The sequence below is a fragment of the Thermobia domestica genome, chromosome 9 (assembly GCF_964235325.1).
Source record: "Thermobia domestica chromosome 9, izTheDome1.hap1.1, whole genome shotgun sequence".
Taxonomy (NCBI): Eukaryota; Metazoa; Arthropoda; class Insecta; order Zygentoma; family Lepismatidae; genus Thermobia; species Thermobia domestica.
In genome coordinates this window covers 128,956,058-128,973,337 of record NC_137462.1, presented here as the reverse complement: position 1 = coordinate 128,973,337, position 17,280 = coordinate 128,956,058, and the positions used below count along the sequence as shown (strand labels likewise).

General features: G+C 33.0%; 1 protein-coding gene across 1 annotated transcript; it reads right to left on the bottom strand.

Annotated features, from left to right (window-relative positions):
• Window positions 1-931: 931 nt before the first annotated feature.
• On the bottom strand, window positions 932-14,454 carry LOC145695013 (uncharacterized). Its single transcript, XM_081771839.1, has 3 exons — window positions 14,220-14,454; window positions 13,308-13,494; window positions 932-3,460 (listed from the first exon to the last, which is right to left on the bottom strand). Exons 1-3 carry the CDS (start codon window positions 14,382-14,384, stop codon window positions 3,243-3,245), a joined length of 570 nt encoding a protein of 189 aa, XP_081627965.1. The 5' UTR covers window positions 14,385-14,454; the 3' UTR covers window positions 932-3,242.
• Between the last annotated feature and the right edge of the window lie 2,826 nt (window positions 14,455-17,280).

Sequence of the window (17,280 nt, the reverse complement as noted above, 5' to 3'; positions counted from 1 at the left end):
TTCCTATTCTCCCTCTTTTCTCTCCTCCTAGCCTATTTTCCTTTTCCTTTCTTCATCTTCTTCTTTTCCTATTGTGAATAAAACTGAAAAGGGGGTCTGACTGGGAATTCTATATATAATAAACTCGGTCATGTATTTATTTTATTTTATTTCATTTTTCGTGAGAAGTCCGATATAAAAGTTTCTCATTTTAGTTCAACCTTGTATGTTCGAAAGTAAGAAATGAAATATATATTCCTATATAATTAGACTTAAGATGATAGCTTCAAGAATATCCCCACCAGAGGTGAAAGGTTCCCACTCACGACTTATTCCATGAATCTCATTTGTTACAGAGCGATTGGAGCTTTGTTTTGTTTCTTTATTTATTTATTGCTTTTTCTTTTTCCCCTTTCATACTTTTCTCCTGTACTTTCACAGAAATGTATTAGTTGCAGTTAGTAGAGGCAACATATTTTTTTAGCCCCGCGACTCCAGATGGGTTAATCCAGTCCTGGTATATAGTGCTACGAACAAACCTGTAACTTGCAACAACAGAATCGAGAACTGAAACTCGAACAGTTCTTGAAGCTTTAATATAGAGCTTTAAGATTAATATTTGAGAGAATGTTCTTCCAAATAGAAGACTGTCTAGATAAACGAATTAGATAGATTTCAGAAGTTAAGACTGTAGCATCACATAAGAACAATAACAAAGTTCTCGGAAGATGTTAAGTTTCTGACAGGAAGATAAACTAAAACTCAGAGACATCACATTCAAGATCGCTATATAAGAGTAAATAAGGGACCAATTGTTCTCTCAAGTTTTACGTAAGTATGTAAGTGAATAGTATGGTAACATACTATCACTAATTAAAAAACGAAATTTTTGTCAATAGAGAAGAAGTGTATATAAACCCTTTCTTAGAAACCAGAATTTTAAAAAAAGCATTTTGAGGATGTTATCATGGTTAATAGTTTATGTGTAGATCCTGTAAGTCTTTGGATCTCAACCACCGCAGGGGACACATCAACATCACCCTGCCTTTGGTCCGACATTCGATGCCATGGTCAATTGTCGGACAAGTACTCATCATGGAGATCTTCAAGACGCCTCGAGCTATAAGTCTACACCTATCATCAACAAAAAGTAAGAGAGAGAACATTGGAACTACTTCAAATTAAGGTGAGACTTCTAAATTAGTTCCTATTCTTTCGTGTAACTTCTCCTTTATAGCTACTATCCAATGTCATCACAATTATATGTGCCATTTCAATCAAATTTGTGAGTTATCCCCCAACACGTAGGTGCCTCTCATAACGATCCCGACAGGCAAGTTGTGTCATTTCATGCCTCTCATAACCATCTTCAGTTATGTGAAGTGTGAAAATCGCGTTTTCGAGTTGGAAACTGTTGATAAGTGAAGTAAAATCAAGATTAACATAATATTGTATCGAATAATGGTAATATTTTCTTTAATGCCTTTAGAATTGCTCATACTCATTAGATTACTTCTATACAAAGGTTCTAATGCGGCATGTGAAACGACTTTCTTGTCATTACGAAAAAATCTTTGATAGACAAATATTCTATCAAATCATTTTCTTTTAAATAGGTGTTGTTATTAAGAGAATTATAAACAATATAGTGAACCCTGTTTCAAGTAAACAAGTTTCAAGTAATGGAATTCACTTCTTTAACACACAGACAATTGGAGGGAAAAGTTGATGTTTCCTTTCTGCGCGGCAGAAAAAATCGGTTGGATTAGAAGATGACCATATCTCGAAATTCTTTAAAGTTACGCTCATAACATTTGGTATTTTGACTTTTGATTTAAAATAATTAAAGACGTGTTTCAGGGTGGTAGGATGAGAAAGGATGGACCTTACAATTGTTACAATAAGATAGTCACATATTGAAATCTTTTAACGCTAAAGACATGAAAATTGGTAATTGGTATTTTAATGAAAATAATTAAAGACGTGTTTCAGCGGTTTTTAACGTTTCCATTAAAAAAAAGGGAAGAGAAAAAGCGGAAATAGAAATGTGTTGTAGTTGCAATTGTTATAATATGGCCATATTTCGAAAACCCTTAAAATTAGAAACATCGGATTATGGACCAAATGATTACTTTGTACAATGGAGTCACAACGGTCTAGTTGTTCTTTTCTATATTTTACTTTAAGATAGTTTTGTCTCTTTTATGTTGAAATTCTAACTCGTATTATATGATTCTTCATAAAGGTATAAGGAAGTCGAGGTAAATGGTAAATGCAAAACTTACGTAAAAGACCTATTTAGTATAAATACTTACAAAGAGGCTGCTTCCTTTCTAATAAGTACATTGTCAGTTTTTGATGTCAAAGTGCAAGATGTGTTTCGTACTTTAGAACAATTCTTTGTTTTCTGCAGTATTTATAAGTTTGATAATCGTAAACCTAATATTTGATAATATGAATAGACGTCTCTTAACTTTGATTTTTCATGTTTGTCTTTCTGTATTTAAACTTATAAAGCTTTGTCAATACTAATACATTCAATTGACAATGTCTGCTAGGCACATAAACTTGTATCTACTAGTAGCTGTAAAGTAGTGACAATTTTCTTACCTAGATATAGTCGTAAATGCTATGTGATCAACAATAACCAATAACACATTGACTTCTTTTTCTGCAATAAATGTTGTAATTTTCAAATTTATTTCTTGAGTCAATACAATATCAAACTTTAAAATGAATGGTCAATACAGTACTCGAACGAAACAAAATCTATATATTAATTGAAGTTGAGTTTTTCTACTGTTTCTCTCTATACTAGTATTTCACTACTTGAATATTCATTTCTCATTTTTTCTTTTCTAAAGAATAGCTACTTCTTTTCTTACGTTCCACAAGACTAAACAATTGTGTGACAAAAATCTTAGTTAAGCAAACAGTACAAACAACAATATGCAAATTTTTATGTTATAAGGTACGAACTTGAATACATGTTTGCTCATACATTATATTATACTATATTTTTCACCACTCTAATAAAAAAAAACTGTCAACAATTCTTGAAATTTATTTATTTCTGAATATTAACTTTTAGTTTTGCTTGAGCTATAATAAATCAAAATTACATCTATTAATCAAAACGGAAACAACTAAAAATCATATAGAGATGTAATAACTTGATTATCCGTAACAGAAAAAAATGTTATATAATATTGGTGTAAAAGGAATCTTTCGCATGAATGAGTGAAATAATTTTTGTTTGCGCATTAGCAATATTCTGTAAAAGCTCTGAACATATCATCAAATTTCAGATTTCTGTCATCTAGCTCCGCCTGAATTTCAAGTAAGTCATCTTTTGTTAGGTCTATGCCAGGACGAACAGCAATAGTAACGAGCTGATAAGTTCTCTCGGAGGGTAATACTAGGCAGAGATCAAAGACAAGATATCTGTTGGAATCTGCTGCAGTAACTCGAGACAAAGCCACTGAAATTCAAAATTATGATGATTAATTACCGTCAAATGGGGTGAATAGAAACATGGGGGTGAATAGAAACAAAACTCCCAGATTAGTTTTGGATTTATCTGGACGATAAATTAATCAAGAAAACTGAAATATCTTAACATAGTCTTATACGGCTAAAGTGTCCAGGGCAGAGACAAAATGTTTTACTGAGTTGGGAATACTGAGGTAGACGGCAGTAGCATTAATGTGTTACTGAAATCTTTCACGGTATTTTAGCGCTCCTTAAACTTTCTTGGTAAGTATGACATTTTCATATTTGTTGCATTTGAACATATGCCTATTTTGTAGTTTGTTGTTTCATTTACTGACGTTCATAGTAAAAGTTTTCCTTTTGTAAATAATTTTTAATCAAAATTTAACTTTACTGGGTTATTGTTATGATTTTTAATTAGTGGGGTGAATAGAAACACTTGTTGGGAAATTCTTGAAATTCCTCAAGGAGTAGAAAATTCTTGAGGAGCAGAAAAAAGGACCTGATAAGAATGTATCAACCATCTCTAAGAACAAATTTCCAAGTCTTCTGAAAAAAAAAGTGTGAAACTGAAGGAGGAAAATATCAGGGCTGGATTTGAAAAGTGTGGAATTTTTCCCCTTTGTCGAGACCAAATACTGAGGATGTTGCCAAAAAAAAAAAAAAAAAAGACAATGAACGAGAAGAAACAGAACAGCAAAAGTCATCTCAGACTGTAAACCGTTTCCTTATGGATCTTCTCAGGAGCATGAGAGAAGATGAAAAAATTAAATAAGGGAAGAAGAGAGTACGAATAGATGTTTCTGGTAAGAGTTTTGGTTTGTTTTCTGAAAATGATACATTTTCACAAATCACAACGAAACTCAACCTACATTTGTATTGTCGGAAAAGGAGAAAGACAACACTCCAGAAGACAACATTCCAGACGATCACGAACTAGATTATGGTTTTCTAAAGCTGGTGATTTTGCTGTGGTAAAATGAGAAGCTAAAACTCGATGAGACTATTCAGCACCCAAGTGCGAAAATGGGAACATGATGCATATGTGGGAGTATTTTATAAGAGAGCACATAAACAATGAAATTTTCAGAACGAAACTGTTGGGTTTTATTAGGAGTTCGTCAGCACGCTTTAAGTATATGATAACTTTCGGGCCCCTTCGTGGCTAAGCGGTTAGCGTACGCGCCTTTGGCGTGGGAGACCCGGGTTCGATTCCCGGCGGGAGCTTATGTAGTTCTGATTCTACGTTAATCAGTAGGTCCACGTCTCATATAGCCTCGCTGCTGAACGGGACGTAAACCTCAAAATCAACTCAACTCATGATAAGTTTCCCTGATGATTTCAGTGGTTTAAATCTTATTCAAATATCATCAAAACTATATGGTCGTTTATACCTATATTGTGCATTGTATTGTTTTATAAGTTTGTAACTTATGTAATACTGGTCCTATTGAACTGATATCTTGCAGGTATCAAATAAATAGTTCGTTTCAACAAATACGCTGTTTCTTTTTTACCTTTCCAATAGTATAAAAGAAACAACAATGAAAATAAAGTAATTGTTTCTATTCACCCCATGGGTAGGGGTGAACAGAAACATTAAGAAAAATCAAGGTGAAGAAAAAAGGAGTTGATAAATTAATATGACGTTTACTGAAATTCATTAGCATATTAAGACCTTTCTTTTGGAATAATCTGATACGCGAAATCTTTAACATTACCAGACTTATATTCTCATATAGCCAAAAATGTGTTTCTATTCACCCCATTTGACGGTAACGTAATAAAAATGCAACAAACTACATATTAGTAAAGTACATTAATGTTTGAAATGAGAATTAACATACAAGGAATAAATTATTAAATATTTAATTGCTTGTATTACTCCTCTTAACGAAATACAAAATTAAAGTCACGCAATAATCTTCTATATTATAAAATTGAAAGTGACTATGTTTGTGAGTCTTCATCTCTTGAACCGCTCGACCGATCTCCCTCGAATATTTGACGTGGAAGCGCTTCTGGCCTGGAAGTGTTCTTAGCTACTCACTTTGATGATAGAAGTTAGGGGAGGGGGAGGAGGGGAAATATAAAAAATAAATAAAATTTAATAACTCTTGAACCAAACGACCAATTTCGATCAAATTTTCAACATAAATGAGGTTCGTCCCTAAGATGTTTCTTATTATTTCACTTTGACGGAGAAACATAGGAAAGGGGGAGGAGGGGCAGATATACTAAAATCAATATATGTAAAAATAAAAGTGACTATGTTCGTGAGTTGATAACTCTTGAACCAACCAAAGGATCTCAATCAAATTTTCAACATGTATGAGGTTCAAACCAGTGACTTTTTTATTATTTCATATTGACGGTAAATCTTAGGGGAGGGGAGGAGAGGTGGGTACTTATATGAAAATGAATAAAACTTAATAATTCTTGAATCACCTGAAAGATTTAGATCCAACTTTCAACTTAGATAAGATTCGGACCTGGGATGTTTTCTTAATTTCACTTGTACGGTGGAACGTAGGGGGAGGGGAGGGGAGAATCTATAAAAATAAATAAAACTCTTGAGCCACCCGACCGATCTCGATCAAATTTTCAACATAGATAGCGTTTAGAATTAGCATTGATATTTTTTGTTATGTAAGTTTGACGGTGCAGCATAAGGGAGGGGGAGGAGGAGATGTATGTAAAAAAAAATAAAAATAAAAGTGACTGCTACTTCATCACTCTTGATCCACCCAACCGATCTTTATCGAAGTTTTCAACACAGATGAGGGTCGGACCTGGGATAGTATTTATCTATTCACTTCCACCATAGAACTTAGGAAAGGGGGAGGGAGGAGTTAAAAATAAATATAACTTAATAACTCTTGAACCAAACAATCAATCTCGATAAAATTCTTAACATAGATGAGGTTCTTGTCTGAGGTGGGTTTTTTTTATCATTTCACTTTGAGGATAGAACTTTGGGAAGGGGGCAGGAGGGTATATATATATATATATATATATATATATATATATATATATATATATATATATATAAAGAAAATGTATAAAATTCTTGAACCACCGGACAGATCTCGATCAAATTTACGACCTAGATGAAGTTTACACCTGAAATGTTTTTTTCGAATTCATAGTCTTTAACAGTGGCGGCCGGTGGATTGTGGTTTCGGGTGTTGCAGTACGAACGATAAGAGACAGAAGATATAAAGTTGACTCATTGACTATTCAGCGTTACTTTAGATGCAAATGCTATGTGACATGTTAAATTAAATAAAATTATGTTTTTGAAAAATAATAAATGCTGAATATTTTATCCGATTAGTCACCTTATTTAATTAGTAAGTCCATTCTCCTCTCTTTGATTGGAGCAAATCTGTCCAATACATGCTGGTTGAACTCTTTTATTCTTATTGTTAGGTCTTTTTCGATGGAAAGCATAACCAATGGTAATAACCTTTCTTGGGACATTCGATTCCTTAGAAGTGTCAATTCTTTCTCATGTAGAAAAAAACTTTTCGTCTTTTGCTGACACTATAGGTACAGTTAACATTAATTTCAGAAGCTTTGCAGGTTCACTAAATATTTTTTCTAGAGTATTGCGAACGATTCATTCTAGCAAACTCAGTCCCTGACAGTGATCCGAATTCCTCTTCAGCGTTGACTGAAGAGAGTTCGTAGCAGAGATTAGTGTTATAAAAAAATGTACATTGAACACACTTTATTCACAGTTTATCCAGGAAAATTTAAAATAAATTGAGGAAATGTATCTGGTGCAAACAACACTACTGCATAAGATATCATGTAAATTTAAACTGGATTATTTTTTTCGAACACTCTCCTGAATTGCCCTTTGCTTGTTTCGTCTAAGCCTTAATTGCAAATTTTTCCTCAGTTGAAAGCTGGTCAATGTTTTTGTAAGTTATTTACAGAAGTCATGGTATACAATTCATTCAGAATTTGTAGGTTATTTACAGAATTAAAGCACACACAATAACATTAAACCTAATAATTAAAAACCAAACCAGCTGATACAAAAGAGGTACTGGTATATGAATTGCGAATGTCACATATTCATACATCAACACACACACACACACACACATGTGCGTAAAAGAAAAACTACATTCCAAATCATCCGTCTTGGTTGTTACGCAATGCACGATGAACACAATATACTTCCACATGAGGCGAAACAACGCTTAACAATGTGATATGTTCTGGAAAAGAAACCTCGAAACCCGCCAGATGAAGGATCAGCATGTAACAGAAGCCAAAAATCAAAGAACATAAAAACAAATAGCACTGCCAGTTCTACACCCAGAAATGTTAACTGGGAGGGGTCTCAAGTATTTGAGGGAGGTCCAATACGTCTACATAATATGGAACCTGTCTTATACTGCACCCGAAATGACGATAAGTAATTCTTACTTACTGTCACCTATATTTTTAGAAAAAAAATGATAGAACGAATATTTTTATAAGAAAAGAAGAGTTCATGATGAGGCGTAAAATTATATACTTAGCCTATTTAGCGAACAAGTATAGTTCGTTAAGAAAGTCTACAAATGTTAGTCAAGTTTCGAAATTTTGGGGAGGTCAGGACCCGGTGGACCCCCATCGTGGCTACGCCCCTGAGCATTGCTAACTAGTCCCAAATTCAATGTGGAGTTCCCTATCATACAGTTTTATGTGGAAATTATCAAGAGTATAAAATATACTTATTTTATAAAAGAAATATGTTTATACTAAAATACCATCCACAGAAGGGTGGGAACGATTCTACATACTAACTTATTAATATTTGATTCACAAATTACTGTGGAAGAAGCCTTCATTATCAATATAAGCTAAGAATTAACTTTTAAATGCGGATCTACCAGGGACGTGTAGTGCATATTACCGCTGTTACCGGCGGTAACGGTAAAAATATGACAGTTTTCCGTATTTTTCATATGTCTCAAAATTTCATCATCAACATGGGAAGATGTTTACATATTTTCCTTTTCTTTCTTTTTCTTTTTTAAAAAAAGTTCAGACGGCCTATGCCGCATTTACAATGTGAATGAACACAACATGCCAGAGCCAAATAGGAACATACTATTGTTGATACCGCAGATTTCAGAGGTAACGCGAACCCCGATAGCGGTCATTCACTCCAGAAGTACCTTTCAGCGTGCCAGCCAGAAGCATCCTGCGCGCTCGTATTTGGACGTTTGGAATGGCCCTTATGTTACCGTTCAGCTGAGTGGAACAGGAAAAAATAGGAACGTTCCCCGTCAAAACAAGGAGAATCTAGAATATCATCAGCATGTTTACTCTACCCGCTGTCCTCTCGCTAAATAGGATCGAGCTGGCAGTGATTTTACTATACTGTTTCGATTGCTTTCCCATTCCAAGGACGGAAATTTGTCTGTAATTTCCATATTCGTAAGGTTATTATATTGTCTTAACAGTATACAATTTCAGACAAATATAAGTAGCAGGTTTTTCATAGTAATAGCATTGAACACCTGCCACTATGAGACTGTATGTTCCGAAGTGCATGACTTCCATGTTAAAATATCATTTTCGCATGACTTTGTATATTAATATGTTACCTTTAAGTTTGAATAATATACCAATAGAGAACAGGAAGAATATACTCCATAGGATATTCTAACAAATTTAATATGTTTGCTTTGATTCAAAATAAAGTTTCTTATTGACTGTTAATTTGAGCTATGGGAATTTATTATTATTATTATTATTATTATTATTATTATTATTATTATTATTATTATTATTATTATTATTATTATTATTATTATTATTATTATTATTTACTGAGATTTTCTAGCTGTTTAAATGCTAGAAAAAATTAGATGGTTGTCAGTCTCTGAAGCGTGTCATTAAATATACAGGAATGCTCATCGATGAAACATATTGTGCTATGTATGAACTGTTTCAAGATCAAGGGGGAATAGTAATGATAGAGAGAAGTAGAAATGTTTCTGGCGCTCTTTCTAATTCGAATACTTATTATTAGGGCTATTTAGGATTTATGCTAATTGAAAATAATTTGTTTTTAATTTAGTATAGAATACTTTCTATTCAGCAGACTTGCAGCTCTAGTCTAGTAGTTGAATTTGCACTTTGATGTGTTTGAAAAAGGACTGTGCAATCGTCTTCATCATACCATAGTTTAACTGTCCCAAATTGTGTTTGACAGTCTGACTAGTTTTCAATACGGAATACTTGTTGCTCAAACAAAAGATGGAGCTTCGGTTATGGTTGTTGAGGTAGAAGTCTATTTTTTTCATAGTTATGCCCATAGGCTTAATTTAGTTTTAGAAAAGTCCGTTGACTGTACAAAAGAGTGTAAGTTTTTTTTTTTTTTTTTAACTATGTCGTGACTTGCGTCTTTTTTCTCGAAGTCTTCAAAAGGAACAAATGCTCTGCACTATATAGTCAACAAAAGTACCCCAACAGACTCTAACACAAGGTGGAACTATAGAAGTAGGATAAATGATGTGCTTTATAGCTTACAAGATGAACTGTTAGGACTGTTTAAATCCACGACGAAAACATCGGTAAATGGGATTCTCAAATCAAAGTTCGTCTAGCAAAATTCTATCAAACCCTTCAAAGTTTTGGCTTCAATTTTTTTACTTGAACTGTTTTATGTTATAGGATAAAGTAAGAAATCTTGTTCAATATCTTAGAAAAGAAAATTCATTATGTAGGTTACTGTAGAAAGAAAATAGATGACTTTGAAAAATATTTAAGAGTATTGAGAGACGGTTTCGATTCTATCTAGTAAAAAATGGAAGAACCTGAATAGCCACATTTTTCAAAAAGATCAAGGTAAATGAAGTGAGATTTGACCCCCCCCCTAAAGAAATTGATGCCAATGCCTATAGTTTGAAATGGTTGCTACACTAAAAGAAAAAAAGTACTAGATTTTCTGATATTGGAAAACTAGAGATACTTGTAATATCAACAACCGGTAACAATCGTCAAAGCGTTACGCCACGCCACTGGGATCTACTTTCATTTGTTTTCTCATCTACTAGATATTTTCTTTCTTATTTTGTAATTCTGCAATCACTTTTTTTAATTTTCATTATATTGATTTGCTTCAGTATGGTACCGTAATTTAAAAATATGAATGCATAAAAACAAATTCCATTTGTTAATTGCTAGTAAAAGAAAATTCAGAAATCTTATTTAGCGCGAAAAACCTTCTCGTTCACTGGAAACCGTGCTGTGTTGCAGAAACTCTGCAACGACCAGTCCCTTTAACTTCTGAGATAGGGGAAAGGAGACTTAACATTTGCTCTAATTGCCGCGCTAAAAGAATCTGATCGTTGTATGCTCGCTGCAACACAATATAAATTAGATACTCTGTGACTGATTATTTTTCGCTTTTTAAAACGAATTAACGTAACGGACAGTTACGGAAGTAAAAAATATGTTATTTAAAGCGTATATATGCGAGTATTAAAGAGTATTTTTTCTGTTCTTTACTACTATTGATAATAATGTATTTTTTTTTTCTTGAAATACTTTGGTCGTTGCGCAACGCTGCAACACTAACGTTAGCCGCCACTGGATTTCAAGGTCTCTGAGATGAACAACGATACTTCCGATGCCGTACCCCGCAAAATTTGGAGGGGAAGGTATATACAAAAATCATCGAAAATTACCAGTATCAAAGAGCGCTTTAGTAATAGTAAAAAGTGACTGACTAACGAAACACATTACTACTTTTTTCTTAATTTAACCCAGTGAAGCGGGTAATTGATCCTAGTATTAACATAATACATGTCCGATGGTAAGACATATACCAATTAATATATCAGTTTGAGCTGAACAAAATAATAAGAGTGAGACGTAATTATTTATGCATCATTTTCCAGATTTATTTTTATGAACTTAAAGACTGATCTCTTGGACAAAAAAGTAATCTTTTCACATGGCACTAATGCTGAAATATATAAGGTTTTCAAGCTTTTCATTAGTGGTGCTGCGGAGGGTAGTCACTAGTTGTCAATTTTTGGTCCCAGAGTCCCTAACTCGATTTCAGGTAGGAGCACTTGGTAGAAAAGAAGTAAGCTTTTCCAAGTCAACCATTCTGAGTGAGCCTAAGATCATAGGGTCATAGATTCAGCTAATGCCCAGAAACAAAGATAAATAAATAAATATAAATATGTTAATCATTACGTCACTGGGAAGATAATAGTACACACTTTTGATTTATGAGATATAGGGTCGTCTAAAATAGTAATTAACGCTAAAGCTTTAATTTTCGTTCAAATGTATTATCTTCCAAAGATGAGACATTAAAGCAATAAGTAGGTGACATCAAAACTGAATAAACTAACATGGTTGGTGCTAAATTCTCGCGCGAATTCATTGAGAAAATGGAGGAAACTAATTTTTTTTAGCACTAATGAAGAACGTCAGCTGACAATAATAAATCAATAGCTGTTATTCTACTTAAAAAGATTACCTACAGTAAATAAAGATACAAAAACTAACCCACTGACAGAAAACCACGGGTACTTCCAGTTGGCGTCCAAAGTTGAAATTTGACATGCTTATTGCTTTAAGAGAGAAACTAACAGGAAAATTGATAAAAGTGTATATTTACATTTTCAGAAGGTAAAATGATGGAATGAAACTGATTCCAAAGCTAGTTAAAAGGACATTTTTTGTCACTGAATCTCACATTTCAAGTAATTGGAAAAATACTTAAAATTTTGTATCTAAGTATGATTTTGACAGTATTATCTAAGTTAATTTTATTTATTTATTTATTTATTTTTTTTTTAGCTTTAATGGAGTTTCATGAGAAACTGAAAATGCTTCATATCGTCATGTAAAATGGGAATCCTTTTACACCCCATAATTAATAAGAACTTCCTGTAAGACAACAATGATGAAATTCGTCGTTCTAGAACTAGCGCGGTGAAGACATTCATCCTTCTAGAATTTCGTAAAGTGAATATTTTTAATTTTTGTGGACATATGGGGAGGAAAAGAATATCATTTGCCTTGTTACGCAAACACAGTTATTCTGAATCAAAAAACTTTGTTCTGGAATATTTTAATTGAAACGAAACACAAGTCTTGGCATGTTCCTTGGATTTTGCAAGTAGCAAAAGAACAGAGAAGAAACACCAAGACGAGAACAGTGGGTTCTATAGAGTTTTCTGTTTCAGTGAGTTCTATAGAGTCTTAAATATTCGAACCCACATATATTTCGATACTTGATGGATGATGAAACAAACTGTGGTAAAAATAAAGTGCTAGTGAACAAACAAAGCTTTAAGAAAGAATGAATGAATTGTGGGATGCGTGGCAGTAGACAGAGGAAATGTTCGGGGAGAAAGGTACCCAGCGGGCCAAAGCCTAGTTTATTTAAATCTGTGTTGTATGCAAAAATTACACGGCGGTGGAGTGTGTGCTTAATAAAATCGAAAGATGGAAATGTGCTTACATACTGCAAAATAAAATGAGAATGAAATAAACAATGCCAAAAAGTATATGTAGGCCTATATAGAATAAAAAGATATGTAAAGATAAGAAGATTTTTTTTTTTTGAATTTAGGATTCTGTTTAATATGTAGACGATGAATATTGCTCGCATCTGTATTTACTGCGATGCAAGCTTTAGTCAGACTAAAGTAAACCAAATAAATGTTAGTAATACAACTGCGGTCTTCAAATTTTCTGAGTAAGTTTCTCAGTCATAAGTTTTGAAATACTTATAAACTTTAAAGTACTAATGCCAAGTATAATATTATAAATAATTAATTTTAATTTATAAATGCACTTACCTTTTCCACTTTCCGTGTTACTACACTCCATTGAGCTTACATTGCATATAAGCGTGTAATTGGTTGAAGGGTAAAAACTATTAAATTCTGTCACGATTGCTATTGTTTCGTTATGTGCCTGAATATTAAGTATTGTGCAATCACGTACAGGTGCTGATGCATTGTAGATAACCCAATCTCCCAACAGCTGGAATGTAATAAATGCAAATATAAGCAAAGAAAAGAAAAAAAGAAAAAAATACAAATTATTTTACCAGAATACTCTTAATAATGTTAAACTGAATTTATGAACTTGTTTTTTACAAATTCATTGGTTCTAAAGAGAAGAAAATATATTGAAATATAAATAAAGCGGGCCTTTAACTATTCCACAGCAATATGAACCCACCCACTCCATTGTTTTCTTTTACTTTGTTGATTAAGAAATTGACGTCTCAAATTTTTTCGAGGTTAAAAAATGGTATCGCCAATGAGCTGAAGGTCGAGTTTTCGTAATGATACTAATATAAAAAAATAACAAGTGAACTCTTTTACTTTATAAGCGAAGAGTAGATTTAAAGAAAATTATTTAGTAGGTTAAAATCATACAAGTGATTAGCGAATATTGGAGCAGTGCTGAAAATTGTTTCAATACTATGCAAAATCAATGCGTAACTACTTTGTAGTTATTACCTACAATATATTGTTAACTTTTTCGCATTTTTCTTTCTTTAACTACACACTCATCACCACAAACGAGCCTGTTCCTAAGAGCCCCAAACGAACTGGAATAAATGTAAATCTAACAAGGATTGACTTCCTACTTGAAACCTTCGTTTAAATGTTGTATAAATCTACTTGAATAACGAGAAGAAAGTGTTAGAATATATCAAGTAACTTACAGCTAGTATTAACATAAAGGAAAGTACTTACACCAAGTAAATCAATGTCCTCTGCTATATAGGGTGTAAAACAATCGTCTGAATCAAATGACTCAGAAGATACAGAGCGCTCTTTCAATCTGAAAGCATTTGTATGTCGAAAATGTAAAAATGTACAAATAACAACTAGAAACGTAAGAAAAGTATGCGTCCGCATTCTCTACACTTTTTGACGATTTTCAGCTCTTCTAATACAAAAAAGTATTACCATATAATGGGTCAAAAATTTATAGCCATGTATTTTTTCTTCTTCTTCTAATCGATGATAAACTTCGCATGTCATGTGCATAATTATTTTGAATTATTATATCACTTTTAGGATGTACAAATTAGAACAAGCAGGAAATTGTTTAGTGTGATTTCTTCGTATCTCAGTAATACACTCGCTTCAAATGAATAAATGGCTTGTATGATAATTGTAAAAATAGAAAGTGGTGTTGAAAGAAGTTTCCATTTGCTTTTGTCATCAATTAATATTTTCCTGTTGAACATGTATATTCATATCTTTAATTAATTTAGCCTTTACAATATAAGTTATCTGCTCAACTTTTTACACAACTTCCGTTGTATATGTGTTACATATAATACGTATATTTGTTTGTATCTAGTCGGATTGTTATATTTATTTTAAAATAGCTGAATATCTATTTTTGACATGGGGACTTTCTGGAAGTCAACGCTTGTGGAAGTATCACAATTCGTCTCAGCTACCGTGAAAACTATAGATTTGACACTAATATCGGTTATTTTGGATTAGTTTTACATGTTTCGGTACAGGTGAATCCTACCCGCATACAATGGTAGCTGAATTTGAAAGTAATCGCTGCTTGAAGTATCATCATTGATCCCAGCGATCGCGGATAAAGAATAGAACAATTAATTAAAAATTATTACATAAACCCTGCGTTTTGGACAAAGCTGACTCTTAGTAAATTGAAATATGTTATTTCACAGAGGACGTCATATTTCTGGGTTTAGGTATGCTTTAACTTTAGGAAGGAATATTTATTTAAATATATCCTTTCCTGGGCAAACGTCGATTTGTACTGCTTAAAAACTTATATCAGCGTATAGTAGATTAATTACATAAGCGTATTTACAACGACCAAACTCAAACAAGCCCTCAGTTCATATAAATCTATATAACAACTAAGGCTACTAAAACCTCCATAAAACACTTCTTACTGCATTAATAATTCCATTAATATTTCAAGTATTTGGGAACAAGATCCTGAGACAAATATTCGGACCCAAAAGGAACGGGAATGCGCAATGGCGAAAAATTCATAATGATCAACTACGTAATTTATACGGTTTACCAAATATTGTTCGAAGTCATCAAGTCTAGGAGGCTTAGGTGGGAAGAATGAAAGACAGTAGAAACGCTTTCAAACTCGTAAATGGAATGCCAATCATAAAACGACCAACAGGAAGAACTAGGGGCAGGTGGAAGAACAATATTAAGATGGATCTTGCATAAATAGGAACACAAAGTAGAAACTGGATCCAGTGGTTAAAGACAGAAGTTAGTGGAGAGCTTTTGTGAACACGGCATTGAACCTCCGATTTCCATAGGCCATAGAGTTAGTTAGTTCTTGTCTGTAACGTTATATATTCATACAATTCAGGTAATTTCCCAGTATGGTTCAATTTTACACAATCTTAACTATATATAAAACTCCATGAGCTGACACATTATTAAGCACTTTCTGTAGGGCTACAATGATTAAATTTGGCATGATTATAGCTTTCCGAAACTAACTGACAGGAAAATTGCCAAAAGTGAATATTTTTAATTTTTAGGCTGTCTAAAGAGGGAATGAAGATTTTCCCCATGTTATTTATATAGGCCTTTTTTCGACCTATAATCTCATGTTTTAGGTACTTAGAATTGGAATAAAAACTTGAAATTCAGTATACCTATATGTTTCTGTTATCACTATCTCCGTAAATCAGTAAAAATAAAAAACTCCAAATTTAGAGTGGTTTTATAGGGATCTGAAAAATCTTTCCCATGTTATTTATATGGGACGTCTTCTACACCCCAAAGTGTGTACCCACTTCTGGCAGGATTAGAATGATTAAATTTGGCATGATTGTAGCCTTCCAGGACTAACCGAGAGAAAAATTGCCAAAAGTGAATGTTTTGTAATTTTTAGGGGTCTAAAGGGGACGAAGAAATTCCCATGTTATTTAAATAGGCGTTTTCTTGGAATACAAAATCTTATGTTTTAGATAGTTAAAATAGGAAAACAGACGATAGAATTGTGGGTTCAAAATAGGGATGGTATCGTGATGACACGAGACGAGACTTTGTACAGTCTCGGTCTCGTCTCGGTTATAACGAAATACTTTGGATAGTTTAATAATTACCTATACCTTGGGCAGAAAGTGCTCATACATGTGCACTATACTTAATAGAATGTTAATTTATTATTAACAAAAGAAGAATGTTTTTAATATCGGTAAGAGATATTGAGAGTGTTATGTAATTAGTTGCTATGTAATTGTTTATGGATACCTAATCATCTTGTATGTATGCATGACAATTTGAATGAAAATACATAAAAGTGTATCAACTAATAAACCATTTGATACCGTTCATCGACTTTATAATTTTGATAGAAAAGGTGAGAATAATAATATGTATAATTATTAAAGATATTTTTACATGCAAACTATTACTACCACTCGAGATTCATATATCATCGATCGAACCAGGTTGACGACTACCCTTGGTGAGTCGTTATAAAAATTTTGGTTTACCTCACCCGGGAATTGCTGTAAATTCATATCCCGAAGCAAAGTAAGGGTGAATTTACTTTTGTAATAAAGTTAATGAATACAAATTTCACAAGACTGAGAAGTGGTAAAATAATTATAAGAAAAATGAACGGTGAGGCAATAGAAAATGAATCCAATGATGGTGATAACGGTGAACATAGTGTAGCACCAGGAATGACATTCGAAGAACGAATCTTGCTAACCTTACAGCGGCAAGAACAATGTCGAAAGGACGATTTTGAAGCCATGAAACAAAATTTGGTCGAATT